Source organism: Dama dama, chromosome 20, assembly GCF_033118175.1.
Source record: "Dama dama isolate Ldn47 chromosome 20, ASM3311817v1, whole genome shotgun sequence".
Taxonomy (NCBI): domain Eukaryota; kingdom Metazoa; phylum Chordata; class Mammalia; order Artiodactyla; family Cervidae; genus Dama; species Dama dama.
Window position 1 is genome coordinate 7,746,008 of NC_083700.1, and position 20,423 is coordinate 7,766,430.

The 20,423-nt window shown below is 38.9% G+C and overlaps 1 protein-coding gene across 1 annotated transcript in view; it reads left to right on the forward strand.

The window, feature by feature from the left end:
• The window catches only part of RGS5 (regulator of G protein signaling 5), a 54,677-nt gene that overhangs the window by 22,264 nt on the left and 11,990 nt on the right, over positions 1 to 20,423 (forward strand). The window contains exons 2-3 of the mRNA XM_061120224.1: positions 6,296 to 6,406; positions 13,490 to 13,551. Coding sequence (XP_060976207.1) covers positions 6,296 to 6,406; positions 13,490 to 13,551 — 173 coding nt within the window. The remainder of the gene's footprint in view (positions 1 to 6,295; positions 6,407 to 13,489; positions 13,552 to 20,423) is intronic.

The following is a 20,423-nucleotide window of genomic DNA, read 5'->3' on the forward strand; positions in this document are numbered from 1 at the left end:
TTGTAAACGAGTGCTTTAGGAACTTTTATTTATCTTTCATGTGTATTTATTACATTTTTTTTTTTTTTTTTTTTTTTGGAGCCAAGAAAGGTCATGTCCTTTTTGCCCCTGTAGAAACAAGGTTTGTAGTGTTTCTTCAGGAGGCAGCAGCCTGGAACAGATGTGCTTCACTGATGCACACAGCTTCCTATGTCCAGCCACACAGATTTAAGCCTGCAACACAGATTTAAGTTGGATTGGTCTTAAATTGGATTGTACTCGACAGGGGACAGGTTAGAACACTTCTTTAGGAAATGTGTTGTAAAATCCTTTCCTAGACTTCCCGATTTTCTTCCATCCTGTCTTCTTCCCTGGTTGTTCGAAACATACGTCCAACCTCAGAACTAGTCCGTGCCTCGGGGCTACTTCTGTTTACATAAAACCTGATAAATTTTGGCCTCATAATGGATTCTAATCAGACTCTTAATGAGTGTAATTACCCTGCCTGCCTTTTATCCCTGGTGTGAGGGACTGAAGAGCAGACTCAGTTTGAGCCCTCACTTGTCTATTTCCAAGTTCTCAGACAGAAATTGAATTCAGCTAGAGTCCTTTCAGTCATTTAATGACTTAAACCTCTCCCCAGTTAACCAAAGCAGAGACAGCCTAGTCCTTGGTGACTTATTCTGTGCTTCATCCCAGTATTTCACCCAACCACTCCAAAATGCAGTTTTACTATAACCTAGAAATTCATTCATTCATTTGCTGATTCATCAGTTTATGTAGTAAATCCTTATGACATGCCTGTTAAGTGCCTGGCCCTGGGCTAAATACTGAACCTGAAGCTGTGAACAAAACAGATATTAACCCTGTTCCTGGGACCTGACATTCTAGTGGGAGAGGGACAGACAGTACTCTAATAAATATGCAGACATACAATGTAAATGGATAAAGACCACAAATGAAGAACACAGAGGGCTTAGAGAATACAGGAGGAGCGTGTGCCTACCACTACACTGTTTTCATGGCATCACATTGGCGCTCCTTGAGGCTAGGGCCCAATTTTATTTTTTTTTAATATATGCCCTCCACTTTTATCCATGATTAGAAAAGTATCTAGCAAATAGTTTACACGTATGTGTCCGACACTCACCTGTCCCACGTGTCTCTTAGGCAAGGGATGTCTTTGCAACCCTTGAAACACCCAGCACAGGACTTTATATATAGTTGGTTATTGACAAAGTTTATTTGAACATAATTGCATTTTTAATGCAATTTTAATTCGGCTATATTTTTGTTTTAGTGATTGCCTGTACTGTTTTCCACACTTATTCATCTTAAAAGGTAACAGCTTTCCCTCAATTCACCAGTTAGTCGGAAGGACTGAGGTGGCCCAGGGCCTTTTGAAAACATACCCACACAAGGGACGGATTTAAAATTTCACAACCATACAATTATTCAATCTCTTTTCAGCTTGAAATCACTAATGTGAGTCATCTAGGGAAAAGATTATCTTCCTCTGAACACTTAATTAAAATGTTCACCCAGGCATTTCCAATGATTTTATTTCAAAACAAGTTTTTCTTTGTAAAACCAAAGGATAGCAAGGTTGGGGGTGAGACGAGAGGAGATATGAATTGGTTCCTGTTAACAAGCCTTAATGTAACGTAACGGGAAACTGCCTGGTGGGCGGTCAAATAGAGCCAAGGACTGAGTTGAAGTCATGTTAGAAAGTTTCCTTTTCTGGATGGAGTTGTTTTGACATTAAATGAATGTCGGATACATTAAAGCTTGTTTTTAAAGTGAAGTGAAAGTTGCTCAGTCATGTCGGACTCTTTGCAACCCCATGAACTATCCAGTCCATGGAATTCTCCAGGCCAGAATACTGGAGTGGGTAGCCTTTCCCTTCTCCAGGGGATCTTCCCAACCCAGGATTCGAACCCAGGTCTTCCAAATTGCAGGCAGATTGTTTACCAGCTGAGCCACAGGGAAGCCTTGTGTTTTTAAAGGGGAAAATAAATAGAAAGTTTGAGCTTTTGTTTTGCTTGATTTTCCATTTGTTGTTGTTGTTACAGTTTTTTCATTCCCATAGCTGTATGTGTCACTGTGGTGGGGAGAAAGGGGTGAAAGTGGAATGAAAGTAATCCAGGAGTCTTAAGGAGAAAAACGAATGTAGTAATGCTGTTTATTCTTACAAAGAGAGTAAGGTATTTCAAGTGGTTTCTACTTCAGCATCAGTCAAACTGTTCAGCTTTTAAACTTTTATTGTTTTAGAAGAGAAGCAGTAATATTGTTCACTCTTTGTATTCTCTCAAAATCCTAATTCAATCAAATGGACTTCTCAAGTGCACTGACATTTTAACGTCATACATGTGAACCTACACTGAACCATAGGAGGAAGTATTTTCTGAAGCACTGCTTTTCCTTTCTCCCTTACATCCCCAGGGCAAGTATGAGGAAAAGAGTAATCTTAAGTTCGCATGTGTTTCTCTACTTTGAGGAAGTGAAATATGATTTTCTATAGGCAGTGTTATACATGGCAGTTGATTTCTAGAGTATCTTTCAAAAAGACAATTTTAAATAATGATGCAGATAAAATTATACAAGGGTTCTGATTCACTCTGGTTTTAAAAGGCTTTTGTAGGATGTCTTGGAGAATTTAACCACCATTTATAGACAGTATTTTTAAATGAGTAAATGCATCTGAAAAACTTAGCAAAGAAACATTGGAAATGGGTTTATAAGATAGGATGCCACCTCTTTGAAGGCAACTTTCAATAATTTTACCTTTTTTTGGTCTTTCACACAGAATTTGCTGAGGGCTGCATACTATACAGAGGTTCCTCCCTCACCCATCCTTCTATCAGGAAGGGGAGACAGAGTGAACAGACTTCATGAATACTGCTTTCTATTCTCTCCAATCATTTTACACTCAGGCAATGCAGAAGCACTTTGCATCCCTTCAAATGGACTTCCCTAGTGGCTTGGTAAAGAATCAGCCTGCAACGTGGGAGACTCAGGCTAGTCCCCGGGTCAGGAAGACCCCCTGGAGAAGGGAATGGCTACCCACTCCAGTATTCTTGCCTGGAGAATTCCATGGACAGAGGAGCCTGGAGGGCTACAGTTCACGGGGTCACAATGAGTCTGACATGACTGAGCGACTCACACTTTCAAATGATATGAACATTCTCTTCCGAGCCCGGAAGTCCCAGCCTTTTCTTGTCCACCTTGCTGACTGCTATTCCACCCTTGCCTTTTCCGAGAAGCCCTCCTGGCCCCTCCTGCGAGTGCTGGGCTCCTCCACCAGTGCTCTGCTGCCTTCTTCTTGAACAGACGCTTGTGCTCGTTCACAAGCTTGCGATGTCAATAGGCTGTTAGAACCTTGCAGGTAAAGGCAAAACTCTCTGAGTGTTTTCTGCATACTGATGACATGGTAAACACAATCAAGGAGCAAAGTAGTTACGAATAAATGAAATTTAAAAACGTTGAACACCTTCATTCTAATAACCTCTTCGTATCCAACTTACTCTTTCACTAGGCAATCAAACACAAATATCTCTGCCTTTTACAAAAGCAAGTGGGGCTAAAGAGAAAAAGAAATAGAAGTTGAGAGGGGGAAAAAGCAAAGCATGAGGGCCATTCCCTGGTGGTTCAGATGGGAACAGAGCCGCCTGCAATGCCGGAGACCTCAGTTCGATTGGGAAGATCCCCTGGAGGAGGGCATGGCAGCCCACTCCAGTGTTCTTGCCTGGAGAACCACATGGACAGAGGAGCCTGGTGGGCTGTAGTCCTTGGGGTCGCAGAGAGTCGGACACAAGAACAGCACAGTGAACTATTGGGTCTAGTGAAACAGTAGCGTCATGCCTTCTCCTATGGTCAGGAAGTGAGGGGCGTATGGGACCAGGAGGAGAGGTATCCTGGATGGAACTCTTCAAGGTCTAGGTTGGTTATCCTGCCTTGATGGAAAAGGTGAGCCTAGTGTTTCTGGTTGCAGTTCTACACACTGGCCAGCAGAGGGTAGCCACACATACTGCATGCATTTTCACAGCCAAATACTGTTTTCTTTCTTCAGATAAATATAAAATTGGCAGTTCTTGTCTCTAGAGGTAGAATATGGGAGGAAGTGGATGTATTCATTCTTAGTAACATGTGGGAAGTTTTTGAACGTTTTACTTTGGTACTCGAAGCTAGGGAACATGGCTTGAATTTGGCTGAAATAGAATGATTGTGTAGTTAGAACTAACTTTGAAGAAGCAGTATTACATGCGGCTCTAAGTGATTCACATGCATTAATGTATTAAATCATCACAAAATCTATGAGCATGTAGTATTTTATTAGTCCCAATTTCTAGGCAAAAAACTAAGCATTAGATAATTTAAGCAACTTGTAAAGTCCGGAATCAAACTGATGCTTATTCTTCTTCTTATGTTTTATATAAGCTCGCTTGGCAGAACATTCTCAGCTCAGCCATAATGTTGGGCACAGCTGAGTTCAATCTGCTATAGTGTGGTACCCGAGTTGGTTTCTACCAGACAATGGGTCCCAGGGAAAGAAGAGAAGCAGGAGGAACTGAAAAGGAAAAGACACTGTGGAAGTGACCAACAGCTCCAAAATCACATTTACTATACTAAAGGAACCTATGATATGATTGAATATCTATGATTTTATAAAGTTATATAGTATATTTCCTTTTTCTCCCTAGTATCCATAATTGCTAATCTCATGCATTTTATATTTTTCAATTGTCTCAGCACTGTCTTCATGTGAATGGATGAAGAAAGTGTGTTTATAGTAACACAATTCTATTAGACCACAACTTGACATCACAACCCCATTACAGTTCTCTGAGACTTTGATTATGATCAGCATTGACTGGGAGATAAATGTTAGCAGATTTGCAAGGAACAAAAATCAAGATATGTTTAGTTCACTTTAGCAAATATTTTTGAAAGTTGACTATGCTGCCAAGCTTCATGCTATGCACAGGAGTTAAAAGATATTTAAGACTCAATTCCCTCCTGCAAAGAGGTCTTATATCCAGTGTGGGAAACAGACACATAAGCCAGTAACCATAATGCAATATGATAATTGTTCAGTCGCTAAGTCATGTCTGTCTCTTTGCAATCTCATGCATATACTGTAGTCTGCCCTGCTCCTCTTGTCCATAGGATTTTCCCGGACAAGAATACTGAAGTGGCTCGCCATTTCCTTCTCCAGGCATCTTCCCAGACAGGGATCAAGTCTGCATTTCCTATCCTGGCAGGCAGATTCTTACCCAGTGGGCCACCAGGGAAGTCCTGCGATATGATAAACCATATCTTAAGAGCATGAGTGAAGTGCTAAGGTGGCAGTGAAAGGACAGCGTTTTGGGTCTCCCAATATGCAGTGGCTTGTCATATGGATTAATTTTTAAGATCTGCTTGGCGCTTTATGAATTCAGACTTGTGAAAAAATAATGAGTAATTTAGGAAGTTAGTTTTGAAACTGGGCATAAAAAGAGTTGTATCCTAGGATGCAGAAGTGCCCAGACTTCTGACCACATATATTCACTAAAATGTTGAAGACGGAAAGGAGTAGTATAATGCTGTTACAGTCAGACCATGGATAATTAACACTCATCTACTGAAGGCTTACTGCATATAGGATACTACTACCAGAACCGTTGTGGAACAATGGGCAAGGGGTTGCAAAAAATCAAATGTGTGTAAAAGAAGAACATTTTATAGAGAATTAATAATAAAGCAGAGTAATTTAACTTTATAGCTGGAAATGGCTAAAGGAAGCATCTAGGTTAACTGCCATTTTGCAGATGAGGGAACTGAGGTCTAGCAAGAAAAAAAACAAAACAAACGATTACCTTTTTCCAAATGTTACATGTCTAATTAGTGGCAGAGCTAGGACCAGAGCCCTCAGAAGACTGGTGAGTTGCACTTGTGAATTTAAAATCAGACAGCCTGGGGTCAAGTCCATTTCTATCACATACTGGCTGGGTTATCTTAAGTTATTTGAATTCTCTGTCATTAGTTTCTTCATCTGTAAGGTGGGAATACTATAGTATCTGTTATATAGAATGTGAAAAAATACATATGAAACAATTGAGATTAAAATGAGAGAACACATATTATCCAGGGATGTATTAAGAGCTTGATAAGTGTTATTAGAACTTACGTATCCCAATTTCTATTTCAGTATTCTTTCCACCACCACAGTGAAATGGTTTTTTCTTCATTTTTATTTCTCTGACATGGAAAGAAATCTCTTTCTTAGATCTCTATGTTCATGCAGTGTCCTTTTCCCCTCGTGTGTCTCTTTTTTCAGGGCGAAGGAGATTAAGATCAAGTTGGGAATTCTCCTCCAGAAGCCAGAGTCTGCCATTGACCTTGTCATTCCATACAATGAGAAGCCGGAGAAGCCAGCCAAGACCCAGAAGTGAGTCATGATTATGGATTCCACTTTCTACCTCTGGAGGATGGCTATTCTTCAAGTGGAGAGAACCATCCCTCTGTAGAACTACCCCCTTCAGTGACTCACCAAGGATCATAAAAGTCCTCAGAGAGTTGGTTTGTATTGATAAACAGGATTTCTTTTTTTTTTTTTTTTAACACTCTCCTGTATATGGAGCATAATATTGCTTACTGGCAGGATGCTTAAACAAAAAAGATAAGACCCCCATCTTGGGACATCGTTGGAGAGATGGGCCATATCTTATAAAATGGCACCCGCCACCTCATCAGTTATTTCTGACCCAAAAGTATGGTTAAAAATACCTGTTCACTTGCTGTCCTTGGGTGACGTGAGCATTCTTGATCCAATTAATTACAATGACCGGATGCTCACCTGCTCAGGAAATATACAAGACTGCTTCCTCAGCAGGGAGATATAAGTGGGAACAGTTCCCTCAAGAAGAGGCTGATATCAAGACAGACAATTAAGTCTAATAGTTTCTTCTCCAACACATTGTCCCTTCAAGGTCCAACAGAGGAAATGAAGACTGTTCCTTGGTGCAGGAACGAATACTTGACCAGATGCTTCTATTTAAAGCACATCAAACAGTTCTTCCCTAGTCCATAAATTAATATTCTATAGGACTTCTGCAGTCCTCCCCCACCGCCCCCACATACGTCTATTTATTTAGGCATGGAGGGAAACTAAAATTCCAAAGTTTCAAGATGTTATGGCAGTGATCATAATCCACAATTTCATTGACATTACTGTAACTTAATGTCACTACTCACAGTATTCACGATGTTCACTGTAGGTCCACTAACTACACAGCCCATGACTGACTAGACAAATACACTCCATCTTCTCTTTAAAACAACGACAGCCCTGATATCAAGAAAGGAAAGTGAGAAGAAGAGCTAAATGTATTCAAGACCCTTCACTCTACTACCTAAAAGCTTTGCAGAGATCACAGAAGTGTGGTAAAAATAGAGGAATGCCTTTGAAACTCCATTTCTTTTAAAATTTAGCATTTGTATAAATTGGCCAATCTTTTCTCCAAATGACCTTTACACTCATGTAGCTGGATTGGTTGGGAGCTAGAGAGATGGGTTATTCCTTTTAAATTTTTTTTTCATCGACCTAAGTGGATATTTCCACTCTCCTCCTTTTATTACTTCAAAGTGATCCCAAGCCGGAAGTGAGGCATAATTGAGTTTTCTGCATTTAGAAAAAGGGAAGTTAATTTAATGTGGAGCAACAGGAACCAGGCACTGGGAGAGAATAAGAACCATATTTCATTATAACAGAAGATCAAAAAGTCTATTTTGAAATAAACAATGTGGAGGTTATTGATCTCTTGGAATTAACTTTTAAAAAATAAATATAGTGCTATATTTCTGCTTTGATTCTCAGCTTTAATATCCCACATAGATATTTGAATTATTTGGCTGAACAGGGATTCAGAGAGAGGCAGTTTGGAAGAAAACCTGAGGCTGACATTTACTGGATTATTTTCTTCTCTTGTCTTCCAGCCCCCTTCTTCTTCCAGAAGTTTGAATTGTTTTGGAAAAATCCTTCTTATCCCTAGAGGATATTTGTATGTCTCTTACCGCATTTTTAACAGTGACCACTGCAAAGATTTCCCATGTTCTTCCAAACTCCTAAACCCCATTCACCACCTCATATTTGGTGCATTTCCATGCCTTTTAATTAGCAGAAGACTGTGTTCTGCATGAGCTCAATTGATCTCTGTTCTCCTCACTTTCAAGATTCTCTGTATTTTTTTCTTTTTACCCACGTTCTTCTCAAGGAGAAGAAAATAAATCTCAGAGGAGAAAATAGACTTTCTCCGGATGGAAGGTATTTTTAACTCCTCTCATTTTCTTAAAAAAAAAAAAAAAAAGCAATCCCTTTAAAAAAAGCATTTTCTCTTTTTTAAATATAATTTCAATCCTCTCATTAGAAAAAAAAAAAAAATTGAACCATTGGAAAAGATAGAAAAAAAATTGCCTATATCCCTCCTGCCCAAGGCCAGCTTCTGTTACCATTTTAGTACTCTTAGCTGCTTTCTCCCCCTCTGGACTGTTTTCTACTAGAACAAACAAGTGTCATGCTCCAGTCTGAAAACCATGCACCCTGCCACCCCCAACCCCAAGCACTTCACCTCTTCTATTCTTATCTCTTCCTTTTGCTTTCATTGGATAACTCTAGGGATGGAAAGTCACTGCTTTCCATTTCTTCTTTAACTCCCTTTATCAGGTCTAAACCTTACTTACTACTTTACTGAAACTGTTATCATTAAGGTCGAACTCCTGACTTGTGGGCTGAATTTGACGCTGCTCACCAGTTGGCCATCTTATATCTCTCTTCCGTAACTTCTAACTTTAAATTCTCCCCCTGCCCTCTCTCTCTCTAAGGGCGCCCACTTTTGCCCACCCTCTATATGTGAGCATTCCCTAAGACTCCACTATAGGTCCTCATAATGAACAATAAACATGCTATGAAAGCATGAAAATATAGTTTACAAAAACTGTTATCATGGCTCATGAAATAATCAGTTGCAAAATGTTCAGGAGCTGATGTAGATATTTTTATAGTTTATTTTATATTCTAGATGTTCCTTTTCTCTCTGTCAAGATCACTAATTTTTAACTACCTTTTTGTTATTGTTTTACCACGTTATAACTCTAGAATGACCTGTACATGTAAATAATCCCTAGCCTGTGCATTGGGGAGAACAATTATAAAGTGTTGTCCTATACATACTCCAGCCTGGTAAACTGCAGAGTGAGCTTTATTGCGAGGATTAAAGATGGATGCACAATGTCTGACCCATGAATAGACATCAAAAAGTGGCAGGTGTATTTATTTGTACCCCATCCACAGTGCTCAGGTTACTGTTGGTCCTGGGGTGAAAGCTCAATAAATGTCTATGAACTTGAGGCTGGACATGAGCAGACATATCATAGGAAAGAAGGGAGAGCTGAATAGGCACTTAAATGCCAATAAATTACCTGGATTTCATTTTTCTTGTCAAGAGCCAGAACATTTATCAAGCAAGTTTAAATGTGTGTCAGGGACTATGTAGATTTTTTTTTTATGAAGAAAATAAAGAAGAAAACCACCAGTGCTTAGAGAGAATAAAATATTCTCCCATGGTTCTAGTTAAGGAAGTGCCAGAGTTGCTTATAACTATAGTCACGGTTCATGGGGCTAAAATATTTGTACTCTAAGTTTTTGAGTTATTTGTAGCTTTCATCAATTAGACTAAACTTGGGCAAGCTGAACCATTATTAATTTACACATTAATCTGACATGCATATTGCAGGGTAGATTAATGCTTCAGGGAATGCACCGCCAGAGAAGTAGAATGGAAAAATCTCTCTGTGACTGACAAGCTATGGCATCTAGGCAGTGAGTATACTCATCTAGGCAGTGAGTATCATTGATGTGTAGGATTTTCAAAAAGCAAATGTGATCAGAGTTCAGCAGAGGGAGAGCTCTTCCAGTTGAGATCATCACTTCCTGGACCAAGAGGCATTTACACTGGCTATTATAAAACAGTTAAGCATCTCGATAAATGTTTATCTTGCCTTTCATTTGGACTGGTTTCCTCCTCTCCTCCACATCCACAGACAGAAACTCCATGCCCGCTCTCTGTGGTCAGCAATGACCCTGTGAACCAGAATACTTACTGGTCATTTAGATCTGCACCTATCTTGTTTCAGAGAAGTCAGACTTAATGGCAAATTCTGAGAATCAGGACAGGATGAACCTGTGGCATCTCCTAGGCTGGTAATCAGAGTGCTGGGCTTCATGCTGTGGGGGATGTGTTCTGCTTGACTGTGTCCTTGAATCAATTTGGACTAATATTACCCCCAAGCAAGTTCTGCACACATCCTTTTCAGGAATTTAATCTTGGCTGTGATGTGCTGCTGATAGTGACCATTAGTCTCATTCTAACAAGACCATTTGAGACAAATTGGACGTGGTAACGTGCTTGGGTTTGGTGCGCCTGCTCTTGCCGTTTCTTCTCCCTGCGCCCCTCCACACTCGCCTGAGGAGATGCAGGACAGGAAGGTGACTTCATCTCACAAAGGTGTCTGTAAAATCAGAAGGCAATTCAGTCTTCCCTTTGTTCTGTCTCTTTTGTTCAATTATTTAATGTCTTGTTTCTGTCAGCAATCAATAAAGACTTGGTGGGTGTTATATGCATAACACAAACCCACTGTAGTGAAAAAATTAAGATGGATAAGGCCACATGTGAAAAAATGTAGGTACAAAATAGTAAATGCAAAGGAAAAATTCTTGGTATGAGGTAGTATAGAAGAGCCCAGAGGAGTTATTTATTGACCTGTAGAAAATAGCTCCTTTTCTGGTTAGAAATAAAATGAGGCAGAAAAATATAGGGGCATGCTTGTAATTCCTTCCTCATGCCATTTCTCCTCTCCTTCCTGTTTATACTAACCAAAAGAAAAAGGGAAGTAAGGAGGTAGCTCCCTGTTAAAAATAAATTTCCAAGGAATTCTTGTTGAGTTTTTGATCTATTATTTCTGTGTTTCTAGTCAGGAAAATGAAACCACTAAAGATTATTTAATCAGGTTTGTTACTCCCATTTTTGGCTTATTTTAACCTTCAAATACTAAAAACATAAAAACAAAAAAATTATGAAAAATCACATAATTAAGACTCAAAATCTACACATGTTCTGCAATGAGGAATAGAGAAGTGAAGGAATTTCTCAGTATTTTAGTCAAAAAACCTACTGCCATCTTGCACTCCTTAGATATATCGAGGCTAACTCTGAGCCTGGAGAGGCTCAAACAAGAAGTAGAATCAGCAATTGTCTTATCAACGTCTCTTCTATTCTAAGTGATTAAAACCCTAAGATATTATTTTTATGATGCAGGAATTTTCCTGGGTTATTTGAACAATTGCTAAACAATTAAGAGTTAAAGGAATTTCAGTTTAGGAAAGACACTTCATTGGCCTTAATGTTTTAATAAATGCCTTGTTAGTCTGTTTTGATCTGACAATGAAAAACTCACATCATAACACAAAAATTAGAGCCGGTGAGCCCCGGGAGAGCACGGTCAGCCATTTTCCTCAGGCGACACCTGCCCAACTTGACACAATCCTGCTGTGAGAGAAAAACTGGTAGTTAAAACAAGGTAGCTACAGAGTTTCTGCAAATATAAATGCTAAAATAAAAAGCCTAAAGCTCAACATTCAGAAAACTAAGATCATGGCATCTGGTCCCATCACTTCATGGGAAATACATGGGGAGACAGTGGAAACAGTGTCAGACTTTATTTTTGGTGCTCCAAAATCACTGCAGATGGTGATTGCAGCCATGAAATTAAAAGATGCTTACTCCTTGGAAGGAACGTTATGACCAACCTAGATAGCATATTAAAAAGCAGAGACATTACTTTGCCAACAAAGGTCCGTCTGGTTTAGGCTATGGTTTTTCCAGTGGTCATGTATGGGTGTGAGAGTTCGACTATAAAGAAAGCTGAGCACTGAAGAATTGATGCTTTTGAACTGTGGTGTTGGAGAAGACTCTTGAGAGTCCCTTGGACTGCAAGGAGATCCAACCAGTCCATCCTAAAGGAGATCAGTCCTGGGTGTTCATTGGAAGGACTGATTTTGAAGCTGAGACTCCAATACTTTGGTCACCTTATGCGAAGAGTTGACTCATTGGAAAAGACCCTGATGCTGGGAGGGATTGGGGGCAGGAGGAGAAGGGGATGACAGAGGATGAGATGGCTGGATGGCATCACCGACTCGATGGGCAAACTCCAGGAGTTGGTGATGGACAGGGAGGTCTGGTGTGCTGCGACTCATGGGGTTGGACACAACTGAGAGATTGAACTGACTGACTGACTGAAGGGGAAATCCTATGTTGACTATTACTTCTCCTTTGAATCAGGATCCAGAATGTTTGTATACAACATTCCTAGTCACAGTCTCACCACTTTTCTTCTCAGAAAGAGTAAATCTTAAAAACAAAACAAAACAAAACAAAAACCCATTATCCTGTTCTGTTTGTCCAGGAAAATGCACCTGGGTTTTATAAAAAGTTTTGGCCATGATATGCAGCATATGGGACCTTAGTAGGGATCGAACCACATCCCCTGTCTAGGATCGAACCACATTCCCAGCACTGGAAGCACGGAGTCTTAACCTCTGGACCACCAGAGATGTACCCCCCACATTTTTTTTTTAATTCCAGATTTTTAAAATTGTAGACCTGCTATGGTAATATTCCCACCAGGAGGCAGCTTCACACCTTGCATCTTCCATCAGCCCCAGTGAGATGGCAATTCCCTGTCAATGTGAAAGAAATGCTCTTTGAGTGACCTCAGGTTAGGGCTGAGCCTCACAGCCCCTGGTTATAAATGTGCAGTACAAACTTCTTCCTAAATGTATGCTTTAGTTTGTAGAGATGATTTGTTTGTATTATTTGAGATTCAGCTTTATCTATTTTTTATTGGATTCTAAAATTTCGGTTGTCAGCATATAATCTCCCACTGGGAGTTCTGTAGTTTTAATAAGATTTCCTTGTAAGCCAGGGAGAAAAGGCATGTGTGAAATGAATAAATCCTGCAACGATCAGAAAAAAAATGATCTCTGTGGGTTAAATTGATGTATAAAGTGTAGCCTTGATGAAGCGGGGAACATGAGTTCAAGACCCATAGTAGGAAAACTGGATTTTATTCAGTTACATCTGGAAGGAAAAGACCACAGTTGGAGACACTGTCATGGGATACTCAAGAATATCAAGACACAGCTGCAAGACAAATACTCTCTGATTCTGAAAAGGGACAACCCTAACCAAATTGTTCAACAAAGATGAAAATGTGCAAGATAGATGTAGGAAATCAAACCCAGCTCATCAAATCCACTTGATCAGAATAAAACAACTGTAACTCTCTTTTTCTGAGAATGTCATCAACTATAACATTTCAAAGAAAAGCAGGTCCAAGTCATTGTTTGTGTATGTGGTTAACTTCCTTCTAATGCATCTTTTTCTGTCTCCTTTTTCTTTCCTAATGCTTACTTTAGACCCTCGCTGGATGAGGCCCTGCAGTGGCGTGATTCCCTGGACAAGCTCCTGCAGAACAATTGTAAGTCTGGGGAAAAAAGAGCAATCGTAAATTTGAATTATCTTTATAAAGGCCAGGGGAAAGAGGCCAAAAAGAGGCAGCTTTAGGTTGCCAGTGCCTTCTTCTCAAATTTTGACATTTCTTCAACTTTGGAAGGATGCCAAGGGAGTATGATTATCTAGCTCACTTTGGGAGAATGTGAAAATGAGTTGTCTGGAGGGCTCCTGAGTGCAGGTTGTATTCCCATCTGTCCTGCTCACTTGAATGAGCAGAGCTAGTAGTTTGACCTCTGTTCTTCTTAAAATTTCCATCAGTAAAATAGACACACTGCATCTTCCATCTTGGCCTCATAGTGGCTTGATATGGATTGGGTATAACAGTGTACATATCACTAAACTCTGAGGCATGGGTTGGGTGGTATTTCAAATTGCTTTTAATTGCTTTTGTAACCAGCCACAGGTTGTTAACCTCACTGAGCCTTATTTTCCTCTTCTGGCAGCATGCCTGTTATACCTTCATTCAAGACATGACGAAAGTGAAAGCAAGAACTCCTCCCCAAGCTAATACCAATATACCTAAGCAGTATTTGCCTTTGCCCGATCCAAAATCCTTACTGATTCCCAAGGTCTGAAGTATCAAGTTTAAATTTCTAGTTCTTAGAATTCTCCATAGTACCTATATTGCTGGTCTGCAGTCAAACTGAACTGTTCTCCCCTCCATTTCTATGTGTAATCCCTTTGACTAGAATATTTTGTATTTATATCTCTATCAGTTGAAATTCTCCTCTCCCGTTAGAGTGAATCTAAATACTAAATGCCTAGTTTTCCTTGATCATCCAGAATGATTTATGTTCCCTCTGAGTTTCCAGTGCATTTTGTTTGCACATTTTTATGCCGCTTGTTATTTGCTACATTGTGCTCTGATCACAGCGTCTTCCTCCTATAACAGAATATAAACTCATTGACAACCAGGACTTAGTCTTTTTCATCTGGATAATTTCACAACGTGAAGTGCACAGTAATACAAAAATGTTGAATCGTTCTCCCTAAAAATAGTATTTATGTAAATTATCTAACTCACATTTTTCCATTTTCACTATAAAAATTGACTATGAAACTTTGTTCAATGCTTTGCAAAAATAAGAATTTAGAAAATATTTCCCACAGGACCATCAAGATTCAGAGACATAGAGTAGGTGGGAAAGGATGTATGTTGACCTGTATGCAAACATTTTTCGTCTTGTTTTTGGTGAGGCAGCCTGTTTACCCCTGATAGAATCAATATCTAATATCTGGAGGCAGAGAGTGACCAAAGTCACTAATTTGAAGCTTTCTTTTCTTTTTCCCATTTATTTTTATTAGTTGGAGGCTAATTACTTTACAATATTGTAGTGGTTTTTGCCATACATTGACATGAATCAGCCATGGATTTACATGTATTCCCTCTCAATATTATCCACTTTTGATCTTCTTTTTTTAAAAATTTACTTTATTGAAGTATAGTTGATTTATAATGCTGTGTTTCTGCTGTACTGCCAAGTGATTCAGTTATCTGACTTTCTTTTTATTTCTTATGCTAAACAGAATACTCAGCCCTGATGCATATAAAGTGTTCAACAAATGTTTATTGAATAACTGGGTTAATAAATGACTTCATTATCCTTCTTGGACACAGAAATTTCATGAAGTCAACTAGGAGGAAAATATTTATGTTTATCAGTTGACTTATTTATTGTGTTACCTGTGGTTTTAGGGCCAATACCTGACAAATGAATTATGCATACCCTGGGTACATGTATTTATTGCTACTATCAATAAACAAAATTAGAAGAACTGTTGTCATGTTTTTAAAACTATTAAGGAGAAAGATATGAATTTATATGCCCATTCACTATCCATTTCAGTCACACTAATCCTTAGGGCCACATGTTTATATGTTTCAGGCTTTTAGGAGATAGAGAACTATTAGAATAAGTTAAGCCAGAGGCACTTACTGTTAACACCTAGCATTTTGGGACTGAAGTTTTTCAGCTTGCAAGTAGTTGATTTCCATGGTGTAAGCCTGAGATCTGATATTCTTGCAGTAATGTTTTCTGCTTCTTAAAGGGGAAATATGTATATGCATATATATGTGTGTGCAAATATATACATAAGATTCAAATTTTATTTAATTATATATAATATTTTAAAATTATATATATTATGTGTGTGTCTTGAGTATGTATGTGTGTGTGTATAATCTTAAGTTCCACATCATTATCTTCTTAAGTAATTAAGAGTTTTAAGGTTTGGACAATTTCCGCAAGTAATAATTGGGAAAACATTTGATAACTGTTCTAGTCAGAAGTCTTTCCTTTCCTTGAAAGGGTATTTATCCATTCAAACGAGCACAAATAATAAAAAGGGTTTCTGGTATGGACACAGAGATCTCACAGAAATTAAAAAGAGCCAGACCCTGGGCACGCAGTGCAGCCTTTCCCTCCCTCCACCTTGTCTCTCCGTCCACGTTTCTGCCTCTCTTCCTTTCTGTCTTTCCATTTCCCCACCTCTCTCTGCTTCTACGAGACCATCTCTCTGGCCACTCTGTCTCTGCTTCTCTCTGTCTATTTCTAAAGAAGGACGCGTGCCCAAATAATTCTACCCCAACACCATCCACCTAAAAGAAACAGTTTTTGTCATATTTCCCCAAACACTAGCTTTCATGCATTGTGGATAACTAAGCCAAACTTTGGCAACTCAGTTCTTATGAGATACTCTTTGAATCTGCAAAAACTAATGGTCTATAACCAGAACTATTATGGTTCTGACATTAGCTATATTGACTCAGAATACATAATAAAGAAAGATACATTTGAAAAATATGCACTAGAAACATCTTGACTCCTTCTTGCATGTTTGTTTGATAAATTAAATCATTTAACCTCAGAGAGTGTCGTGTTTGTTGGCTTATGAGGAACATGTGACATTCTCTTGTGCTAATGTAGGATATTGATTCTCATCATTGATACAGTCCCCCAAGCCTTCCTTAAATCCATGTTTTACTTAAAGTTTTTTGAGTGAAAATGAAATCATTTGGTACCAAACCTTTAAAAAAACTAAGACCGTTAAGCTGCTACTCAATCTTTTCTCTTCCACAAGATTATTTATTTTTTCTCTCAAGAAAATATTCTTTATTGATATATAATTTATTTACAATATTGTGTTGTGTACAGAATAATTATTTATTTTTTTACTGATTATATTAAGCCTATTAAAACCTAATAGGCCTTACCTAATAACCTATTCAAAATCTTTTTTTAATTGCCCAGTATATTTGACTCTGTTCTGAAAAAACACCAATTTCTTATGTTTTCGTCTTCAGTTTTCTATCCAGAACCATCTGTTTTCTTTTTGAAGGTCCATGGGTTGTATAACTGATGCACTGCTTTTTAAACACAAACACAGATTGCATGTGGGCGTTTAAATGAGATAGTGACCTTAAACTCTTCCACACGACTATTTTCAAGAGCAGAGGAAGAATGAAGCATAACCCAGTAGCCACAGAGTTTTTATGTGAATCTCTTTGCCCCAGGAATTCCAAAAGATCAGAGCATTTTCTTGAAACATCTTTGAGATTTGGACTCTCACATGGGGAATGGAATAGGCTGGATCTGGGCTCCTCTTTTTGTTTCTGTCTGCATTCTCCTTTACTTCTCTTCTTTGATTTCCAATTTTCTCCCTTCTTTTGTCTGGCTGTTCTTTATCATCATCTTACTCACTAGTAGTCACAACTTTCTTTAAAGCAATAGTTATAAAAAAGCAGTAGCTTACATTTATTATTCATCATATGCCAGTCACTGTTCTATACATTTCGCATATATTAGCTTATCTAATGATTTCAATAATTTTAGCACTTAGACATGCAAACAATTTATATTTTTCAGAAAAAGCAACTGAGACAGAGACAGTTTAGGTAACTTGCCCATGAAATAAAATACTACAGCAATAGCAAAATCAGTTAATTTATTTTTCCTTAACGTTTGTACTGTTCAGTTTTGAGATGTAGGAGGAAATTTTTATCTCAGTGAGTCTTATTTTATTCAGTTTGCACCTTTATTAAATATTAGGTCCACAGATTTATACTAAGAGGTGGGATACTTTTGAGAGAGGGGCAAAGATAAATGAAACTCGAACCTTGAACTCAGATAATCAACAGCATCCTGGGAGAAAGAGTCATAGTAGCAAATAATCCCATGAGAAAAAAAAAAAAAAAAAAAAGTGATCACTTCTCTTATACGAATCCAGGAAATGGATTCAGTACACTGGAAATTATTTTCTGAGCTCATTCCTTGGCTAGGATGTCTTGGTAATGTGGTAAATGTTATTGTTGTGGCATCCTGGAATGTATCCTCAGGTCATAAATAACAATGTTTTGGAAGACTAGAATTTTAGCTCTACCTTTTTCAAGGATGTGGAAAGGGTGATTCAGAATGCCTGAATCACTATGTTATGGGGACATGAGGCTAATGAGAGTTAATTGGCCCTACACTTATTGTGTGAAGTTATTGCTTCCTCTGCAGTCTTACACCTGATAGTGTGGGAGCTCATTAGACTTCATTCCTATCATCATTTCCTAGCAGCTAGAAAATGCCTGGAAATTTTCTCATTTCAGCAGAGACTAACGAACACCTTTTGTTTAAGAAACAATAAAAACTTTAAGGATGACAGAGAACTCAGTCTTTGTTTCTTCTTTCAGCATGTACTATTGATTCCTATGTCACTAAATGATAACACATCAGTTCAGTTCATTCAGTTCAGTCGCTCAGTCATGTCTGACTCTTTGCGACCCCATAGATTACAGCACGACAGGCTTCCCTGTTCATCACCAACTCCTGGAGCTTACTCAAACACATGTCCATCGAGTCAGTGATGCCATCCCGCTATCTCCTCCTCTGTTGTCCCCTTCTCCTCCTGCCCTCAATTTTTCCCAGCATCAGGGTCTTTTCCAATGAGTCAATTCTTTGCATCAGGTGGGCAAAGTATTGGAGTTTCAGCTTCAGCATCAGTTCTTCCAGTGAATATTCAGGACTGATCTCCTTTAGGATGGACTGGTTGAATCTCACTGCAGTCCATGGGACTCTCAAGAGTCTTCTCCAACACCACAGTTCAAAAGCATCAATTCTTTAGCACTCAGCTTTCCTTAGAGTCCAACTCTCACATCCACTCATGACTAGTGGAAAAACCATAGCTTTGACTAGATGGACCTTTGCTGGCAAAGTAATGTCGTTGCTTTTTAACATGCTGTCTAGTTTGGTCATAACTTTTCTTCCAAGGAGCAAGCGTCTTTTAATTTCATGGCTGCAGTCACCATCTGCAGTGATTTGGGAGCCCCCCAAAATAAAGTCTGTCTCTGTTTCCATTGTTTCCCCACCTATTTGCCATGAAGTGATGGGACTGGTTTCTGTGATCTAGTTTTCTGAATGTTGAGCTTTAAGCCAACTTTTTCACTCTCCTCTTTCACTTTCATCAAGAGGCTCTTTAGCTCCTCTTCACTTTCTACCATCAGGTTGGTGTCATCTGCATATCTGAGGTTATTGATATTTCTCCTGGCAATCTTGATTCCAGCTTGTGCTTCATCCAGCCCAGTGTTTTTCATGATGTACTCTGCATATAAGTTAGACAAGCAGGGTGACAATATACAACCTTGATGTAATCCTTTCCTAATTTGGAACCAGTCTGTTGTTCCATATCCAGTTCTAACTGTTGCTTCTTGACCCACATACAGATTTCTTGGAAGGCAGGTCAGGTGGTCTGGTATTCCCATTGCTTTCAGGATTTTCCAGTTTGTTGTGATCCACACAGTGAAAGGCTTTCGTGTAGTCAATGAAGCAGAAATAGATATTTTTCTGAAACTCTCTTGCATTTTTGATGATCCAGTGGATGTTGGCAGTTGGATCACTGGTTCCTCTGGCTTTTCTAAATCTGAACATCTGGAAGTTCACGGATCATGTACTGTTGAAGCCTGGCTTGGAGAGTTTTGAGCACTACTTTGCGATGCATGTGAGATGAGTGCAATTGTGTTGTAGTTTGTGCATTCTTTGGCATTGCCTTTCTTTGGGATTGGAATGAAAACTGACCTTTTCCAGTCCTGTGGCCACTGCTGAGTTTTCCAAATTTGCTGGCATATTGAGTGCATTACTTTCACAGCATCATCTTTTAGGATTTGAAATAGCTCAGCTGGAATTCCATCACCTCCACTAGCTCTGTTCACAGTGATGATTCCTATGACCCACTTGACTTCACATTCCAGAATGTCTGGCTCTAGGTGAATGATTACACCATCGTGGTTATCTGGGTCATGAAGATCTTTTTTGTATAGGTTTTCTGGGTATTCTTGCCACCTCTTCTTAATATATTCTGCTTTTGTTAGGTCCATACCATTTCTGTCCTTTATTGAGCCCACCTTTGCATGACATATTCCCTTGGCATCTCTAATTTTCTTGAAGACATCTATAGTCTTTCCCATTCTATTGTTTTCCTGTATTTCTTTGCATTGATCCCTAAAAAGGCTTTCTTATCTCTTCTTGCTATTCTTTGGAACTCTGCATTCAAATGGGTATATCTTTCCTTTTCTCCTTTGCCTTTCCCATCTTGTCTTCTCTCAGCATTTGTAAGGCCTCCTTGGACAACCATTTTGCCTTTTTGCATTTAGTCCCTTGAATCTATTTGTCACCTCCACTGTATAATTGTAAGGGATTTGATTTAGGTCATGCCTGAATGGCCTATGAGAGCACATAGTGCTGGAAATATGGGCAGGAGTGAGGGAAAATACATCTGATCTTATCCTGGTGAACATTATCAAGTGGTTTTAAAGCAGTTCTTCTAGGTCGGTTACTAGAGACAATTGTTTATCAT